This window comes from Drosophila serrata, unplaced genomic scaffold (assembly GCF_035046125.1).
Source record: "Drosophila serrata isolate PLE 108 unplaced genomic scaffold, ASM3504612v1 contig_160, whole genome shotgun sequence".
Taxonomy (NCBI): Eukaryota; Metazoa; Arthropoda; class Insecta; order Diptera; family Drosophilidae; genus Drosophila; species Drosophila serrata.
This window is the reverse complement of record NW_028257058.1, coordinates 1155224-1174702: the sequence shown is the minus strand read 5'-3', so window position 1 is coordinate 1174702 and position 19479 is coordinate 1155224. Positions and strand designations below refer to the sequence as shown.

Below are 19479 nucleotides of genomic sequence, written 5' to 3'. Positions count from 1 at the left end.
TTTCAACAGAATTTAATCAAATTTGAGATATAGCCATTTCATATTATTCTAAAATTTTGTGTAAAATTTTATGAAAATCGGACTAATATATCATATAGCTCCCATAGGAACGATCGAGAAATTAATTCAATTAATAAGTATAACATTTTCAGTTTTCAACAGATTTTCATCAAATTTGAGATATAGCCGTTTCATATTATTCTACAATTTTGTGTAAAATTTTATGAAAATCGGACTAATATATCATATAGCTACCATAGGAACGATCGAGAAATTTGAGAGGAATGAGAATGGCGGTGGCTGTTGTCGGAAGACTGACAATCGCGGTGGCGATAACATTTTTAGTTTTCAACAGAATTTAATAAAATTTGAAATATAGCCATTTCATATTATTCTAAAATTTTGTGTAAAATTTTATGAAAATTGGACGACTATATCATATAGCTCCCATAGGAACGATCTAGAAATTAATACAATTAATTTATAAATTTTTTAGTTTTCAGCTGATTTTCATCAAATTTGAGGTATAGCCATTTTATATAAGTCTTAAATTTTGTGGCAAATTCCGTAAAAATCGGACGACTATATCATATAGGTGCCATACAAACGATCGTTTGATGTAGAGGAAAAATGAAAATCTGTGAATGTAAAACTGCAAATATAATATGTATAGGTGAATGAAATGAAAGCAGGTATTACTTCATTGTTTTTTAACACAAATATATATAATTTATATTGTATGGATTCCTATTCATAGAAGTTCTATCTGCAAGGGTATATAAACTTCGGCGTGCCGAAGTTAGCTTCCTTTCTGGTTTTTTTTTTTAAATCAGAACGTATGAGAGGACGTTGTTTCCAATCCAGTTGGTCACGTTTCCATCGCATTTACGCACGTTTAGTCGAAGAAATTTTTGTGCAACTTATAAAAAATAAGAAATGAAAAGAACGCAAGAGGAAAATTTGCAAATGCCTGTCTTCCCGATACTTTAATTCGTTCGTGCGTATATGTACATATCGAGCATCAGACAATTTCGTGCAGAGACGGCTTTCTGCCTTTCTTATTTTTCTTGCAAAATTAAGGTTTTATCCGACCTTGAGCATTAAGAATTGACCATGAATAATACATATGGAATTGACTAGTTTTTTTTTTGTATATCTATACTTAAAAATTTTTTTTTTTATTTTTATTAATTTGTTAATAAATATATAAATTGTGTGATCCGATTGTCTGTTACATATGGGTATGAGATACAATAAATTAAAAAAATTAAGCAAGTGCCTTCTAAAAAAAATTAAATAATTGTATTATTAAACAAGTAACCTAACTTCGCTACGCCTTTTTGTATATCCTTGAATATTGCGATTGGATCGTTGATGAATAATAAGTATTAAACTTTCTCTACATGTAATGATAGTGTCTATGGCAGCTATTTGATATACTCGTCCGATTTTCATAAAATTCCATCTCTGAGTAGATGAAAACATTTAGAATAACATCGAAGCTAAAATGTTGTGATATTAATTTCTCGATCGTTCCTATGTAAACTATATGATATAGTATTTAGATTTTCATAAAATTAAAACCGAAATACTAGTGAGAGTATGTATATAGAATACAAAATGCATAGTTTTATTGAGATAGATTAAAGACTAAGGGACTAGCTTGGGAAGAAACGGACAGACGGACATCAGTCCGAACATTGCTAGATCGACTCGACTGTTGATGCTGATCAAGAATATATGTATTTACCTCATAGGGTCGTCAATGACACCAGGGGTATTAAAATTAAATAACACCTTAAGTGTTTATAATTTTGGTGATTTTAGCGAAACGTAAATCTATAAACTAATAAAAGTTAAGGGCAATATCTACCTTTCTTTAAATGAATATCCTCTGTTGTGGACAGAGGGCAGCTTCTTAAATGCGACGTAATATCATTGGATGGACTCAAAGTCTCCGGGATGACAGTTGTTGATCGTGATTCTGCCGTAGTATAGGCTAAGCTTGATGGCGATGTAATGGCTATTTCACTGCCACTGACCAATGAACTGGGAAACCAAGATCCTGCCGAAGAATAGTGTCTTGGAGGCCAGCTCTGTTGCTGTTGTGGTTGTGGGTTATGATGCACCTGCATCTGGTTATGGTGATGATAATGGCTGCTTGGCACTTGTTCCACAGCTGAAGATGAAGTTGTAGCGATGCCGTCAGCATCCAAGGATGGTCCAGTTGTCTGCTGCTGGGTGTTTAACAGGCGTAACTTCTCGTAGATGGACTCCTGCTCGCTGCCCTCGCCTGAATTACTGGCTCTGCCGCTTTCCGATGAATTTAAGGGTGTTGAAGTCTGCACCAGATCTGTGACGTTGCCGATGTTACTATTTGTTTTTGTGCTTTGTCCGGAGTTGCTGTTGTTTGAAGAGCTACTTGCTCCAGTGTTTTGTTGTTCCTTTTGTGCTGCCAAGTTCCGTAGTACGCGGTTTATTGATGAAACCTGTAGTATACATATGGAGTAGGGATTTTCTAATTTTAGTTTTAAATCAACATCTATCTCCTCTTTATAATATTCCATTAGGCGATATCTTTTAGCTTGGTATATTTACAATTTATTATAATTTTAAAGGAATGATTTGCCTGCGCTTGGCATTCCTTTTCAAACTAAAATTCAAAAGAAAATATAGAGCGAATAAAAGAAATGTATAAATGAACGAGCGAATGAAAAGGAAAGAACAACAGGAACAAAAGTGCAGTTGAGTGGAAAAATTAGGTAGAAAGAATGTCCTTACCGGGGGGTTCAAACTCATTTTACGAAATAAAAACTGAGCTCCGTCCTTATATATGTATACTGGCTTTCCATAATCATTTTACACGTCCAACCACTATTAAAACCGAAATTTTAAGGGATAACAAGTAGCAACTCCAGAAACTATTTGACTTAAACGACAACTATCGAATGCCTTAACATTTCCGTTTTAACCTTCTTCCTTTACCTTCTCTTCTCACCCCCAAAAAATGTAAGTACGAGAATTTTTAGGGCTCAAAACGTTATTTAGCAAAGCCGTTTTCCCCCCTTATATTGACGCGTGAATTTCAACGCTTAACGTTTTGTGGTGGCGGCGCTCGGCGGGGCCGTATTTATTTAATATTGTATTTTTTCCATACAATTTTTGCAAGCACTGATTTCCCTTTTCTGTCGCTTAATGTGCATAAAAGATTTTCCCTTCCATTTGAATGAACACATTTTCCACACAACTGTCAATGAGAAAGAAAAAAATATAAGGCAAGTAGTCGTTAGGCAGGACAACGGATGGCCATCGGCTGGAGAATAGGCTGTCACAATTCATTTGGCTTGCTCCTTTTAAATATATAATATAAAAAAGATAGAATACATAAAATGGCGAAAAGCTATGGCGCAATGGAGGGATATTAAAAAAAAGAAATTAAAGACATTCGCTTTTGCCTAGGGAAATTCTCTTTGAGTACTTAAAACATAGGTATTTGGAACCAAATATAATAAGAAAACAATAAAGGAAACTAAATTCGGCACGTCGAATTTTATAATTAAAACCCCTTCCTTACCGGAGAGATAGTAAACATCAAACAAACCCAATTTTTAACGAGGCGGGATAAAAGTGACAGTGGAACATTCAACTCCAAACATTTGTGTACCCTAACAGGGTAATTTTAGCCAGAAGTTTGCAACGTAGCGAAGCATACATTAAGTGGATCAGCATCAAAAGCCGAGTCGATCTTGCTATGTCCGCCTGTCCGTCTGTCCGTCTGTCAGATTATACGCAAACTAGTCCCATCAATTTTAAAGCTACCTGAAAGAAACTTCGCAGTTGGTCTACTCTCTTTCACATATAGTACAAGTCAAAACGTGCAGGATCGTAAGACTATATCATAAACCTACCTTGGGAACAATCGGAAAATGTTTGGAAAAAAAATTATACCTTTAAAAGTTGTCTACTTAATTTCATTTCGGAGTAGATAAAAATATTTTGAAAAAGCATCGAAATTTCAATGTTTTTATGTACTAATTTCTCGATGACAAACGTAGTAGTTCTAGTTTCATAAAAGTTAAATCGAAATTCAAGATTAATATAAAAGGACTATATCTTAAATTTGATCAAATTCGGTTGAAAACTGAAAAAATTATAATTATGGCGGCGGCTATATTATATTCGATATATTTCAACATATATACGAGTGAGAGTATATAAAAGACTAACTGCAAAGTTTAATTCAGATAGCTTCTAAACAGAGAGACTAGCTTGCGTAGACAGACATGACTAGATCGAATCGGCTTTTGATGCTGATCAGGATGTACATATGTATATATGTATGTACCTTATATGGTCCGATATGACTAAAATTATAATACCCTGCAAGAGTATAAGTTACAAATAATTGAACAATATAAAGTCGAATCCCGATAATTCGTACCCCGCTAAATCGAAAATCGCGATAATTCGTAAAAAATTCTGTCCCCTTGAAAAAAAACTCGTTAATTCGTAAAAATTCCATACATTTTGGTCCCCTCGTTAATTCGTAGTATTTGGCGCAACGCAAAGAATATTGAACCTCTTATAAATTGTAATTTTATTTCGAAACCTCTTATAAATCGTAATGCGATGCGAAATATTTTGTAGTTGAAGCGACGTTAGATTTTGCAGACATCAGAAAGGAGAAGAAATTTTATAGAATTTACAAACCAGAGCATTAATTCCTCAACTTAAACATTATTTTTTGACTCATGATGTGCCAAATAGTGTGTTTGACAACCTAATAGGTTTAGAAAACGAAATGGAAAAAATAAAAGAAAAAAACACGAAGCAATCAAAAATTACCAATTATTTTAAAGCTTGAATTTTCGTTTTTAATAGTTTAATGTTTCTGCTTAATTTTGTTTGTTATTTTTTGTTTAATTTTCCTTTAATTTGAAAAACGTACAAATGAATGTACATATTTATTATGTTTGTTTAATTTTAATAAAGCTTAACACATATGTAAACATGATGTGAAATGTAAGTACCCCGTTTATTCGACTCTTTCATTTTGGAGCCCCTTTAAATAGAAATCTCGATAAATCGAATTCCCGTCTAATTCGTTAAAAAAAGTGATTCCCTTGCCATTTCGAATTATCGGGACTCGACTGTAGTTCCATTTCGCCAATAAGCCTTAAAACCGAAGACTTCTACTAGCGTGATATTTTATAATTTATTTATATCAGCAGTATCAGCGGCAAACAGACAAAGTTTTCAATGTCTGTTGGACCAATTGCATCATTCCAAGAGCTATCAGATTCGCTTAGTGTTGAAATAAAATAAAGTTTTGGTAAATATTGATTCTCTGTTTTAATGCATACATGTCTTACTCGACATCTAGAAATTGCATATAGGTACATATGTACATATGTTTGTATAAGCGTAAATAAACTAAAATAAACATTACACAAGTTATTTAAAATGGCCAGGCAACAGTGAGTATATTATTTTCTATTTAGTAACAACATCTGTTCCTACTCACACTTGGTATATTATCATTCGTGCAAACGTTCTCCTGCAGCAATCTATCACGAATTTCCCATGCAAAAATACTCGGACATTCGCGTTTATATTGGGAAATTTTACTAACAACTTCGGCGGTTGCCACTCGTGGCTTTGAGCCGCCAATAGCCCGTGGTCGTATGCTTCCGGTTTCATAGTATCTATAACAAAACGGAAATCATTTAAGTAAGACATACGCATAAAATACCGAAATATTTTAAACTACAATTTTTTGTATTTAGTGAAAGAAATCACATTTACTTCGACCTAAAATAATGAAAAGTTATAAATAACAAATAAAAAATTAATAAATTATTTAATTTCCAATTGCTTAATTTACTATTCGTAATGTATTTCCGTTTCCCCAAAATAGTTAAATGAATAAAAAAATCAGAAAATAAAGCAAGACGGAGTAACATATTTTCAATATATTTAATATATTTAATAACTATGCATGTATCATAAAGAGTTCTGATCCTACCTGCCTAGAATTTTGCTTACACATCCGTTTGAGACTTGTAGTATACGCGAAATATCACATGGCCTTGCTCCCGAATGAGCCAGTTCCACTATTTTTTGTCGCGTTGAATCCGGCAATGGTCGGCCGCCAACAAAGACGCCGCCCAACTGATTTACTCCACTGTGACCTGTAAAAGAAAAACAAGAGGAATTTGAAGCATGTGCAAATCAATTCTGTTTAATTATTGATTTATGAGCAGCAAAAATTCTGCCTATAGTGGGAATAAGGCATATCATTTAGTCTGTCACGCTTTCAAAGAAATCAAAGTCCAATACTTTTGTCGAAATAAACCCCTAAAATGGAGATGTATAGAGTGCAGATTTGCGAATAGATGGTAAGGCAATAAAGTTCACCCCGATTTGTAGAAAATTAAATGCATTAAAGAAATGTATATTTGATATATATTACATTATTTTTAAATGGTATCATGCAAGAGACAAGTATTATCTTATTATTATTATTATACAAATTCTCATAATAATCATATTGTATTATATATATGTACATATCATTGATTGAGCTTGAAGCCGGTAGGAAAGGAATCATAACAATAATTCTCCGAACTATGAAAATATTATGATTAAATTATGATTTTATTATTTATAAAAGTAAAAAAGAAACAATATTCTTTAAAGGACCAAGCATAAAATTTGTACAAGGTTATTACCTTCGTAAACGAAATGGTATGCAAACAGATAAATTAAATTATAATTGAATAAATTCCCACTAGCATGTCTAAGTTTCTCTTTTCAATACATGTACATAGACTTTTAACAGTGTATCTTTCTAACGAAGGAAGAGCACAAAAAAGAAATTCAGAAAAAAGGGCTTAAAAAAGGAAGGGGAACACTTGGAGTTCTGTTCCTAGTACGAGAGAAAGAAGAGAATGTTGGTAAGGGTTTCAAACGATTTTCCAAGTATCGGAGAAGACTTATTGAAATAAAATCCCAAAATCTGCGTATCAATTTACTGCTTTTATTGGTAAAGAAATCAGCGAAGCATCGTCAAGTGATTCTGCTTTTTGACAAGGGACTAATCCTTGTGTGCCGAGTGACTTTTTTCAGGATGGAATGCGAACGAGAGAATAGATTACTGATAAAGACAGTAAGGGACAATAATGTTTTTTATATTTATCTCAAATACAAATGTCATTTCAGAGAATGTTAATTGCCTTTGATAAGATTTTGTTTAAAACCTACAAACGCGTTGCCTTGACTTTGTTTCGTTGATATATACTTATGCTTATTATCATCAATACAGTTTAAATGGGTCGGTGGATAGTAACATGAAATTTAGCTATCGTAAAGGTAGCTATAAAATCTCTAGAGCAAATCTTAAAGTTGTAAGTCAATACAGTTATAGTCAAATACGATTTTCAAAATGACATCAGTGTAACTAAATAAACAAAAAGTGCTAAATATTTTTAACTCTAAAAAGTTTATTCATTCTCACCCCGTTCTGAATTTCCTCAAATTATTGTTTATGTTATCAAATATACACGTTAATTATCTGTTAGTTCGTTTACTTGTTCAGATATATCACTCATAAATTGTTAGATACTATTCTCAAGTTATTGTAATTCGCTCCAATATTACACTATTATTATGAGGTTGAAAATGGGTCGAGATGTTCAACCCGCTACTATTTGTTGTGAAGTCTTTGCCTTTTATACGATAAGTCGCCAGAAAAAAAAGCGTTAAATAATGAAAACCTAATTTTATCAAAACAGTGCTTTTGAATTTGAAATTAAATATCAAAATCGTGTTTGCGGTTGTCTGTTTTGATGAACCTTTATATTACTCTCTCGATGTCAACTTTAATGTCAAAATGGACATGCGGAAGCCTTTTCACCCATAGGTTGTATACTCAACCATGTTTTGAACAGACTACTGACAGAAAGTGTAACCAGAAAATGAAGATGAATCGCGATGAGCGAAAAGCATACTCATCGGAATTATTTATCTATAACTTCTAAATCTGATTTCGAATTCAATAAAAATCATTTTTTAGTTCATTATTCTGACCACTCTTCATATTCTCCTTTTAAATTAAAAGATAGCAAATGATTTTTGGCTGCTGGCGCAACACTGTGATGGGGTCATCCCCGATCATATACATTTTATATGAACATATATGCTTTACCACCAATCTATTTAAATTAATAGTTATTACTTTTCAGTTTTCAATATATTACCATAAAATTTAAGATATAGCCTTTTTATATTATTCAAAATTTTTTATATATTTTATATAAATTGGGAGACTATCATATAGCTGTCATCGAAACTATAGTTAAATGCCGACGAAAATGCCAAAGTGCGACTACAAAACTTTAACTGTAAACTGTAAAAATAGCAAGTGTAAGTGACTGTAAGGAAAGAAGGAAATATTTTGTTGGTTTTTTACACAAATATATATAATTTATATTGCTTTAACTGTTAATGATCAAAATTTAATCAGGAAAGGTATATTTATTTCTTGTTTTAACAATATTTATGAAGATCAACTTGGAGATTAACCATAAGTTTATCCAACAAAAGTATGTCCATACATTGCCTTCCTATAATATTATTTAGCATTGGATGTAGAAAAATTTGCTTTCTTTCTTGTTATCAAATATATACTATCACAGACAAAAGTGCATATGTATATCATATAGCTGCCATAGGAGCGATCCATAATTTTTGTAAATAAAATTATGACTTCAGTTTTCAACATATTTTCATCTAAATTGAGATATTTTGAATTTTATACATAAGAGCAGTTCTCCAGAAAGGTCCACCGCGGCCAAAATCTTAAAAGTGATTAAAAAAAATTGGTCAGATTGATTTTTCATTTTCTAAAATAAATTTCGAAAAAATCGACGTTTTGACTTTAGCTTTCTAATATGACATAGAAAACCCAAAGGGTCAATATAAAATGCAAAAGGACATAAGCGATTACCAATAGTCCTACAGTTTTAATTTAAATTATCGCTTTCCAAATTGTCGCGTGCGATCGGGACTAAAATTGAATTTAAAAAATAACTACTTTATATTTTAAAATCAAACAAAATACATTATTAAGATAATTCTTTAAAATGTATTGTACTACAATTATTCTTCACGTTTCGGTGAAATCAGAGGTTAAATTGGTTTTTTGCAAATGCAACTTCTGTTTTTGTCGCGTGCGAATGCAGTACATTTTAGTTAATATATTGGATAAGAACAAGGGTTCAAATCGATCTTAGCACAAATTATAAAGCTAGCCAAGAGCTATACGTCTCAAATTTTGCAAAAACTAAAATAAAGTCTTGACACATGTTTTTTTATACCCTTGGAGGGTATTATAATTTCAGTCAGATGTTTGCAACGCACTGAAGAGGGCACCTCCGACTATATAAAGTATATATATTCTTGATCAGGATCAACAGCCGAGTCGATCTAGCCATGTCCGTCTGTCCTTCTGTCCGTTTCTACGCAAACTAGTCTCAGTTTTGAAGTTATCTAAATGAATCTTTGTTGTTAGTCTTCTATATACTCTCACTCGTTATATGTCGGAACGGGCCAGATCGGACGACTATATCATATAGCTGCCATAGGAATGATCGGAAAATTTTTACTTTATATAGTCGGAGGTGCCCTCTTCACTGCGTTGCAAACTTATGACTGAAATTATAATACCCTGCAGGGGTATAATTATAACGTTTTCAGATTTCAGCAGATTTTCATCAAATTTGAGATATAGCCATTTTACATCAGTCTTAAATTTTGTGTCAAATTTTATGAAAATCGGACGACTATATCATACAGGTGCCATACAAAGGATCGTTAGATGTGGAGCAAAAATGCAAATCTGTGAATGTAAAACTGAAAATATAATATGTATAGGTGAATAAAATGAAAGCAGGTATTACTTCATTGTTTTTTAACTTTAATATATATATTTTATATTGTATAGATTCCTAGTCATCGAAGTTCTATCTGCAAGGGTATATAAACTTCGGCGTGACGAAGTTAGCTTTCTTTCTCGTTTTAGTTTAAATGCGTATAAATGTCGCATTCAACACCAGAGAATTGCCCATATGTAGTATTATTCTAGAATTTCAGCTTTAATTTTATAAAAATCGGGAGATTACATTTAGATCATTTAAAATTAATATGATATGATAAAAAACAATTAAGTAATGGCTGCTTTCATTTCATTCACCTATACATATTATATTAATATATTTGTGCATTCAGTTTTGCACTTTTCTAGTAGTCCGATGTTCATAATATTTTGCACATAATTGTAGAATAATAAAAATGATTATATCTCAAATTTCATAAAATTCTGTTGAAAACTGAAAATGTTATTATATTTTTTGTATCGATCGTTCCTATGGCAGCTATACTATATAGTCGTCCGATCTGGCCCGTTCCGACATATATACGAGTGAGAGTATATAGAAGACGAAACTGGTTTGCGTAAAAACGGACAGTCGGACATGAGTAGGTCGACTCGGCTGTTGATCCTGATCAAGAATATATATACTTAATATGGTCGGAGGTGCCTCTTTCACTGCGTTGCAAACTTATGGCTAAAACTATAATACCGCGCCAGGGTAGAAATATAGAAGACAAACTGCAAAGTTTCATTTAAAACTGAGAGACTAGTTTGCGTAGAAACGGACAGACGGACATTTATAGATCGAGTCGGCTTTTTAAGCTAATGCAGAATGTATATTCTTAATCTCAGCCGAAAGCCAAAGCAGCTATGTATGTCTCATACTCATCCTGTAGCTCAGTTTGTAATTAAGCATACAGTGTACAAATAAATAAATATTTTCAAAATATTTATCTATATTTTTTGAATATCTTTAACTAAAGACTTCTACTATCGTGTCGAAATGTTATTATTGTTATGCTACTTTTAATGGACACAATAATTGGTACCAGCCAGTTGTAGGTGTTATCGCAATCCCCTAAATGTATTTTTCTTTATTACATTATTCCCATAGATCTAAGTTAACAGGAACTGTGCGAAATAAGATTAAATTAAGTAAAAACCATTTTACAACTTTTGCCATAAGAAAAAAGAAATATTTTCGAGGGATTAATAATGTAATTGGCACACAAATCACCTTGGCAAAGGGAAAACAATCATGTTTGCAGCAATGTAACTGCTGGACCCTTTTAAAGGTCTCTCTGGTCGTTTTTGTGCGGATTGCAAGGGACCAGGGTCTGGATAGGGGTGGGTCTCCTACAGATACAAAGGACCAACACAGCGTTTGGTCGGCTCTAAAGAGGCTCATTTTGGCATTTGTAGAGTGCATTGTGTGTGTTTTGTATTTTGTGTATTTATTCGACTTCAACTCTCAATGCCAATAATTGTTACTATTTGTAACGACATGACATGGAAGCGGTCGGGTCGCCGTCAGGCCGTCGACATACACACACTTCAAGATCATTATTGAAAGGTGGAAAATGATTGTATTGATTCACAACAATAGTGCAGACGAGAGTACTTAACAGCTCGGCGAGCTGTTATTGAATAATGGGACTCGGGGTTTTCAGGGATAGCTGGTAGCAGCTACTCGTGATTATCATGGTCTTAAAAGTCGCTTGCCGAAACGAATGATCAGTTTTTCCCATTGTTTTGATAATAATTGGCAGCATGTGTGCGCGACTTCAAGTCGTCCTGCCAAGCAATTCTTATTTCCCTTACCGATCATCTCTATATTGTGTTCAGAAATGTTGAGCTACGTATATTCACACCATTGAAGAATTGGCATAAAGGAGTCTTGTTTTCCACAACGAATTGTTGCAGAGATGTCTTAATTTGTAGTTTTTTCTGTCTTTGCTTTTCAAGAGGAAATTATCAAAATTTTAAGTGCGACTTTTTTAAAAGACAAAGGGAAGTATCTTAAAGGTCAGTGGACTGATGGCACCTCTCTGCAAAAAATATTATTCAAATAATATTTCGGTCTATTTGATACTTAAATATATATATATATATGTTAATGACTGGATTTACCCTTTAGTCATTATTTAGGGAAACATAGAAACCTATGAAAAAGCAGTAGTGAATGCGCAGAAAATTCCCAACAGAACTTGTTTAGGAAACATAACATTGCTTAAAAATATTCCTGGTAGATCCTGAAAATTATGCAAGTGTGGAAGGGGAAATTTACATAAGATGTATTGGGAAACGTACATTCATCGTCTGTTAAATGGTAGTAAGTTGTGGTAAAGTACGATGACGTGGAATGGGGTTGTGACGCTGTTACATTCGCTTCCACTGATTCCATTCCCATTGGTGTCTTCCCAGGAATACTGCCCAGTCCGCCGATACCATTAGCGGCATCCAAACAGGGTAGATTTCTCATTGCAATCACATTGTCTATATGAAGAAAAAAAGAGGAAAAAGCTCATTTCACACTGTGTTTACTGATCGGTCGTCAAGTCTCTGTGATTTTATAGATACATATATACATATTTATGCATTTAACATATAAGGTGCACAAATAGAACACCGCCGTTCAGAATTTATATATAACTAGAAAAAAATGTTCATCCTTGGACGCGATCCATTCGACTAGCCAACTTTTGACCTCTTCGTATGACCGGAAGTGCTGTTCAGCGATGATATGCATCATTGATCGGAACAAGTGGAAATCCGAAGGAGTGGTGTCTGGAGAGTAGGGCGGGTGGGGCAGAAAGTCCCATTTCTGCGTTTCCAAGTAAGTTCTCACGACCTTGGCAACATGAGGCCAGGCGTTGTCGTGTAGGAGTATTCGGTTCGAATTTCGAAGATGGCACCACTCTGTCAAAAACGGCGGTTTTCTACTTGTACACCCAATATAACGCCCCCCTTGGCAATCGGGATTATTTAATTTTTTAAGTCGTGCTTTATATTTAATATTAAGTTTCCGGACCGATTCGATAACTACTTAGATACGATTTATTTAAAGGTATTTTTAGCTATCAATTTTTTTTTTTCAATACCAAAAAAAGTTAAGAAAATCAGTATTGTTTTTGCTATAACAGTAAAATATATTCCATAAAATTACAATGAAATGATAAAAGTATATGACGATTGTGCTTTTAATTGTTTGATTTCAGACCGACAGATTTACGAATGGCTAAGGCTAAGGTGCTTACCTTTGTGCGCCATATCCTCTAAGGACGGCAGACGCTCTATTAAGGCGCCTGTAGACCAATGCGGCACTACAGCTCCAATGGCCGTCGGGGTGGATTGTAAAGTAAACATAAGGAAGTTTGGGCTAAGTCACTAACTAAACTTCGCCTTCTTCAGCCTATTGAATCCCAATCTATATCGATATTGATATTATCTACTTTGTCCTTTGCTTCTTCTTCCAGGGCCTTTTGCTGTTGGATTTCGTACTGCCCGCTGGGAGAACCCTAGGTAGCGAGGCGAACCTTTAATAAAATGCAAAATGCAAATGTGCAGATGGTGTTGCCGGTGCTATTAATGATCAGAAATCCATTGTTTTCTGAGTAATAAAGAAGTCCCCAGGCATACAATCAAGGTTAGGCAGTCAATCACTTGTTCATTTTATTTTTTAAACACTTTTTAGCACATTGTTATAATTATTATCGTATGCCTTTTTCGACATATTTAATATATATTTTCCTGCCGCGATTTTATAGAATTTGTGTATATCTCGTGCACTACCGCGATCGCGACAAGTCACAGGATACAACGATGGCGGTGGAGAAACTGTAATTTATTTAGAGTATGCGAGCAATAAGAATTTTCCGGACATAGCCTGCCTGCGCCACGGTGCCGACTAGGCCGACCCTTCGAATGCCATCGACGGAATCATGGAATTCTTTTTGTTGTTGAAACAGGGTGGAATGTGATTGGCTGAGCCTGGGATACTGGCTAAAGCACCACCATTTGCCACGGGAAAGTGCTCTGGTTGGCTGGCTGTTGGCCACAACAGTTGTCGCACTCGCACTTACCTCCATATACATTAAAAATAAAGGTAGAAGAGCACATAAAATACTGCAATTCTTACTAAAAAAGAAATCAGTTTGAAATAAAAGGAAGGCAGGAACAGGCACACAAATACTCACAACAGGGCTTGCACATTTTATGATTAAACATATGTTAAAAGATGAGTTTCGTTTACAGTCTTTAAGTTTAGCCTGTCCCCTACTAAAGCCTTCATTTCATTTAAATTGAAGTATTTCGAGGTAATCAGGGCCAGTCACTATCTAATAGAATTCTTTCATTCCGATACACAATAACGCGCTCGTACATTTCCGGTTCCCGTTAACTACCCGCAGCGTTTCCGCTGTAAAACGAGTGGCACTTACACCTTACAAACAATGCGTGGGCGTAACGTACCAAATGTTAAGCGCAAAATGTCGACAAGCCTAAACACGAACAGTTACACCCACATGTGGAGGCTTCTGAATCTTCGTAAGGATTGCGTCCTGCTTTGGCCTTTAACCAATCATCTATGCTGCGTCCTGCGCGTTCGAAAGGGACGGCAAATAAGAGGCGTACGTTCGTTTTTTATGCCATACAATGCTTTACAGGCATTCTTTCCTACAAACACAAGAGGACAACGCGCAACGTAACTGCAGGCGAGCGATAATATATTTAAAGGTAATATGCACAAAAAATATTTGTTTTCGATTGTGGAAACAAGAGTTACACAATATTATAAACAATATTATTACACAAAGCATAACACAATTCCTTTACCAAATACAACAGTCCAACAAATCAAGTGAATAAGTAATTTTTATATATAATTTTCAACTTTCAATATGCAATCTATGCCTATGCTTCGGACAAGCCTACATTTATATATATACCTACATTTGTATGTACTTATACATAAAGCACTTTTTATTGTTAATATTATATATATATTTTACTGTAATATATTTTTGTTTTGATTAAGTTATGTCAATTTTCGCATTTTTATCTGGCAACTGAATCTGGCCCGTTCCGACTTAAATTCTACAGAAAATACCCTTGCGCGGTGTTATAATTTTAGTCAAAAATCCAAAACGCAGTGAAAGAGGCATTTCCGACCCTATGAAGTATATAAATACATAAATATAATATGTATATTTTTCGTAAACTAGTCTCAGAGTTTTAAAGCTATTTGGTTGAAATTTTGCAGATAGTCTTCTATATTTTCTCACTAGTGTAAAAGTCGGAACGGGCCGGATCGGACGAATATATCATATAGCTGCCATAAAAACGATAAAAAACGGACATGTTCAATAATTGTAAAATAACGGTTTTATTTTGATGATAATCGAAATATTAATACATATACATATGTATTTCGCTACCATAGAAGCGTTCCGGAAAGTAATTCAAAAAATATAACTTCAATTAAAATATTTTTATTTTCTCTGAGAATTATCCTCATTTTATTATTTCAGAATTTGAGTTTTATTTTTATGCAAATCGGATGCCATACAATGCTGGCATATAAACAAAACTGTGAATGTAAACCGGAAACTGTAAAGCCGTAAATGCAATATGTGTAAGTAAATGTTAAAACAGAATTTGTATGGTATTTATAAATGATTTACATAATTCCTGTAAGTTTCTTTTAATTAGTTAATCTAATTAACTAGTTAATTTAATGTAAGCTGCCGAATTTAGCTATATTTCTTTCTTGGTATTGCCAGTAGCAGAGACCGAAAATAGCTTTCTTGACCATCTCTAAAAGGTGTGTACCAGTCACATTGTTAAAATCGAAGTCGACTTATTTCAACAGCTGCCTGACAGATCACATAATATTCTTTTAAAGTCAATAGTTATAATCGGTGTTATTACATACATAGAAACAAATAATTGACATATCTCCCTTTTAGTTTCTCTCCTCCATTTGCAAACTAAAAGGGAATAGAAAGTTCTGCGAACTTAGCTTGCTTTCTTGTTTAACTTATTGATGAATTTGAATTTTGTAATGACTCAGAAGTGCACTACGTAGGACCAAACCAGAATTTTTCAAGTGCTAGCAAAACAAATCTAACCTAAATTCAATTTGAAATCAATTAAATTTTATTATCCTTGCAAGTATTATAATTTCAGTCAGAAATTGCAACGCAGTGAAAGAGTCACCTCCGACCATATTACGTTTTCTTTTTCTTTGTCAGCATCAGCATTTTAATTTTAAATAGATTTTTATCAAGTTTAAGATATAGCTCTATTCTAGAATTATTCTAGAATTTCGATTTTAATTTTATAAAAACCGGACGACTATATCATAGATCGTTAGATATAGAGGACAATGTAGAACTGAATGTAAAACTGTAAATATAATATGTAAAGGGGCATTTTCAGGATGGCGAACGGTACATTCGTACGACGTAAAATGGAAAAAAAGAACTCAAATTATCATTTTCGGAAGTTTTTCTTTTCTCGACTAATACATTTTACCAGTATTATTTGTATACAAAAAAAGAAAGCTTTGCCAACTTAACGTTTTGTAATTATTTTTAGAAAACACTGCATCGCGAACGCTACAAAATATATTAGTCTTATTTGACTTCATCTTCAAAAAAATTGTGAAAGTCTACCATTAAAACAATGTAGCTTTTCATTTATATAAGTAATATTTATTTATAAGTATTACTTTATTTGTTTTACAAGCTTATTCCCGATTAAGAACGGTACATCGCGAACGCTGCAATATTTCCATTAGGATTTTTTGCTTATGTTAATGATTGTTTAATTAGATTAATAACTTCAATACGTAAAAAAATAATAGAATAAAAGTAAAAGGGGCCACATGTTTTTTAAAGAAAATATATTTTTGGTAAATACTGAAGAATATTTTTTCTATGTAAATGCTTTTTAACACGCTTTTATTAGTTCGGGATGCATATAACGGAATCTTTGAACACTATTTTTAAGGGTTTCCAAATATCTGATAAACTTGAAACTTTGCATACTTCTCAAGGACCGATGACAATGCAATAATTTGATACAAATTTTTCATTATCCTGATTAGGAGTAAGAGAGACAGAGTTCGTAAGATATTTCATAACTACATGTCCGCAAAAATTGATTATTGATAAATCAAACTAAAAAAACGAAAAATAACTGATAGCTTAGAAACACGCGTTTATAGGTACCCACACTAAAAAATACAAAATAAATAATAGTTAAAAAAAACTAAGAAAAAACACGCTTTCGTAAATAACCGAACTAAAAAGAAGAAAATAATTTATAATTACAAACGAAATTATTAAATTCAGAGCTATAGTATATAATTCTAAACAAGATCACTAAATTCAGAGTTAAAAGCGTGCGGTGCATCTATAATCAACGTTACAATTATTCTAAGGGCAACTATCTGTAAGGGGAGGATTATGAAAATATTGAAAAATCCTACAAATAACAGTTTCACTGTACAATGCCTCGCCAAGTACATGTTCAACTACTGTTACAAACAATGTATTTCTGTGAACCTAAAATATAAGAGAAAATCTCTAATATTTACAAAAAATTATTAGATTAACAAAAACAGTGAGGTGTAGAATATATCGTCACGTATGTATTTAAACGTTGTGCTTAGTGACAGTATTATAGTCAAATGACCAATTCACAGCATATATCTCTTTATAGCTTCTTTTTCTTTTATTGTTGGTAAAAATATGTGTAAACAAGAATTACATCGAAAAAACTAATATGTATGTAATATAGTACCTGTGAGTTTCGGTTTAAATATTTCAAAATGAAAGAAAAGTATGCCGTAAATTGATTATATTCTGCCAATTTAAACTTTCTTTATCAATTTACATTAAAATAACACAAGTTAATAGACATTTATTTTTGGCATCCTGGTAGACCTTTTTCTGGAAATGCCCATAGGTGGATAAAATGAAAGCAGCCATTACTTCTTTGTATTCTAACATGAATATATATAATTTTTATTGTATCCGATACAACATGATGTGCGAAAGCATTATATGTTATACAACCATTCATTTGGATATTTGGAAGATATATGAAATTAATAATTTATGCTAGAATGATCTAAGTACTAAGGTGTCAAGTACCTTAAAATATTTTGTAGCAATGTTTATAATACAACTGCAATACGAGTAAGATTGTAGCACACTCAAACAATATTAATATACCCAGATTACACATCTCAAATATTTAACGCGAGGTGGAGGAATGTTTTATTAGCAACAATGCTGTGTAGCACGGATGGAACGGAGTCGCCCCTTGCAGGAAATTAAAGTGCGTCCTGCAATCATCATATTACGTTCGCACTAGTGCCGAAGCTGGAACATAGAGCTTAGGCCATATCGCAAGCTATCCGCCACGTGCCACGTGCCGAGAGGCGGCCGTTGTGCTGCGGAAAAGTACTGCAAACTTTTTCGCTACGGCTTACTACAACAGCTGCATATAGATTAAAAATGTGAAACATCGGATCTATAAAGAGCGCTTTTGTAGCTCTTAAGATATAAGATACGTTACACTAGTTTTTAGGACGCACTAATTATCTACTAATTATCAAACTATCTATTAAAACTAATGTTAAATAATTAGTACAGTTTCGTAATTTTTTATCGAGAGCCTATTTATGTATGTATTCATATATATAATGATATACATACATAAAACCCTACCACTCTTTCAGTAGGATTAATACAAAAAAAATTGTATTTTATAACCCATTAAACAATATACATATGGCTTGGGAGAAGGCGGCGTTCTTATCTCTCCTATTTCAAACATAGCGCACTTGTTTTTGGCTTGAAAAATAAGTATTTTCGTCATATAGCTACCCAAGTGCCAAGGTCCTTTCTGACTCCTTTTTCCCCTCAAATAATTCCGTTGCGCCGTGTGAAGTCTTGCGGACTGGCGATAAGAAGAGAGGACGACGCTTTTTATATATCAGCAGGCACAACAGCCACAGTATACCAAGTGGTCCACCAGTGGCCCAAGTGTACAGCACAGCTGAGATGGATGTTTGTAGCCACATCTGGAACTGAAACTTTTTATGTCTTAGAGCTCTTACTGGGGAGGCAGGTAGCCGTGACGGGAGTGAAGTTCTGGTGGTGAGGCGTTTAATCCTAGGATCTTTAACGCCTAAACGCTTCGAAGATTTGTATATATATTATGTAAAATGTAGTTTTCTGGGGCTTAGGTTTGAAAATATGTGAATTTTAACCCGAAGCTATCTGCTTTAAATAGCTGTTTGTACAACCCAACAAATAGTTGACATTCAGGCATTTACCTGAGTTCATTTAATTTTCTGAGCCGTCTGTCTTGCCTCTTTTCTTACGAAGTCTTTAAGTCTTGGCTTGGCAAATGCTTCAAATGTATGCATGTTCTCAATTCATTCAATAAAACAAGGTTTTAATTATTGTAAACTTAGCATATTGTTATTATTAAAAACATGAAGAATATACTGCCAGCAATCCTTTCAGAGCGCA

At 33.4% G+C, this 19479-nt stretch overlaps 1 protein-coding gene and 1 long non-coding RNA gene across 5 annotated transcripts in view; one reads left to right on the top strand and one right to left on the bottom strand.

The window, feature by feature from the left end:
* The window catches only part of ey (eyeless), a 23252-nt gene extending 9378 nt beyond the window's left edge, over positions 1 to 13874 (bottom strand). Inside the window, exons 1-5 of one of the 2 annotated variants that reach the window (XM_020954232.2) lie at positions 13189 to 13874; positions 12242 to 12427; positions 6026 to 6191; positions 5525 to 5705; positions 1874 to 2489 (exon numbers count right to left, since the gene is read on the bottom strand). In XM_020954232.2, the coding sequence (XP_020809891.2) occupies positions 1874 to 2489; positions 5525 to 5705; positions 6026 to 6191; positions 12242 to 12427; positions 13189 to 13297 (1258 nt within the window). In that variant the 5' untranslated portion in view covers positions 13298 to 13874. The remainder of the gene's footprint in view (positions 1 to 1873; positions 2490 to 5524; positions 5706 to 6025; positions 6192 to 12241; positions 12428 to 13188) is intronic. The other variant, XM_086826669.1, reaches the window with a different exon arrangement.
* LOC110185420 (uncharacterized) overlaps positions 1 to 19479 on the top strand; it is a 22996-nt gene extending 3517 nt beyond the window's left edge. For 2 of the 3 annotated variants that reach the window (XR_015270322.1, XR_015270323.1), the window contains exons 2-3: positions 13150 to 13289; positions 13408 to 19479. This is a non-coding gene — a long non-coding RNA (uncharacterized LOC110185420). Of the gene's footprint in view, positions 1 to 12118; positions 12264 to 13149 lie in introns of those variants that run through there. The other variant, XR_015270324.1, reaches the window with a different exon arrangement.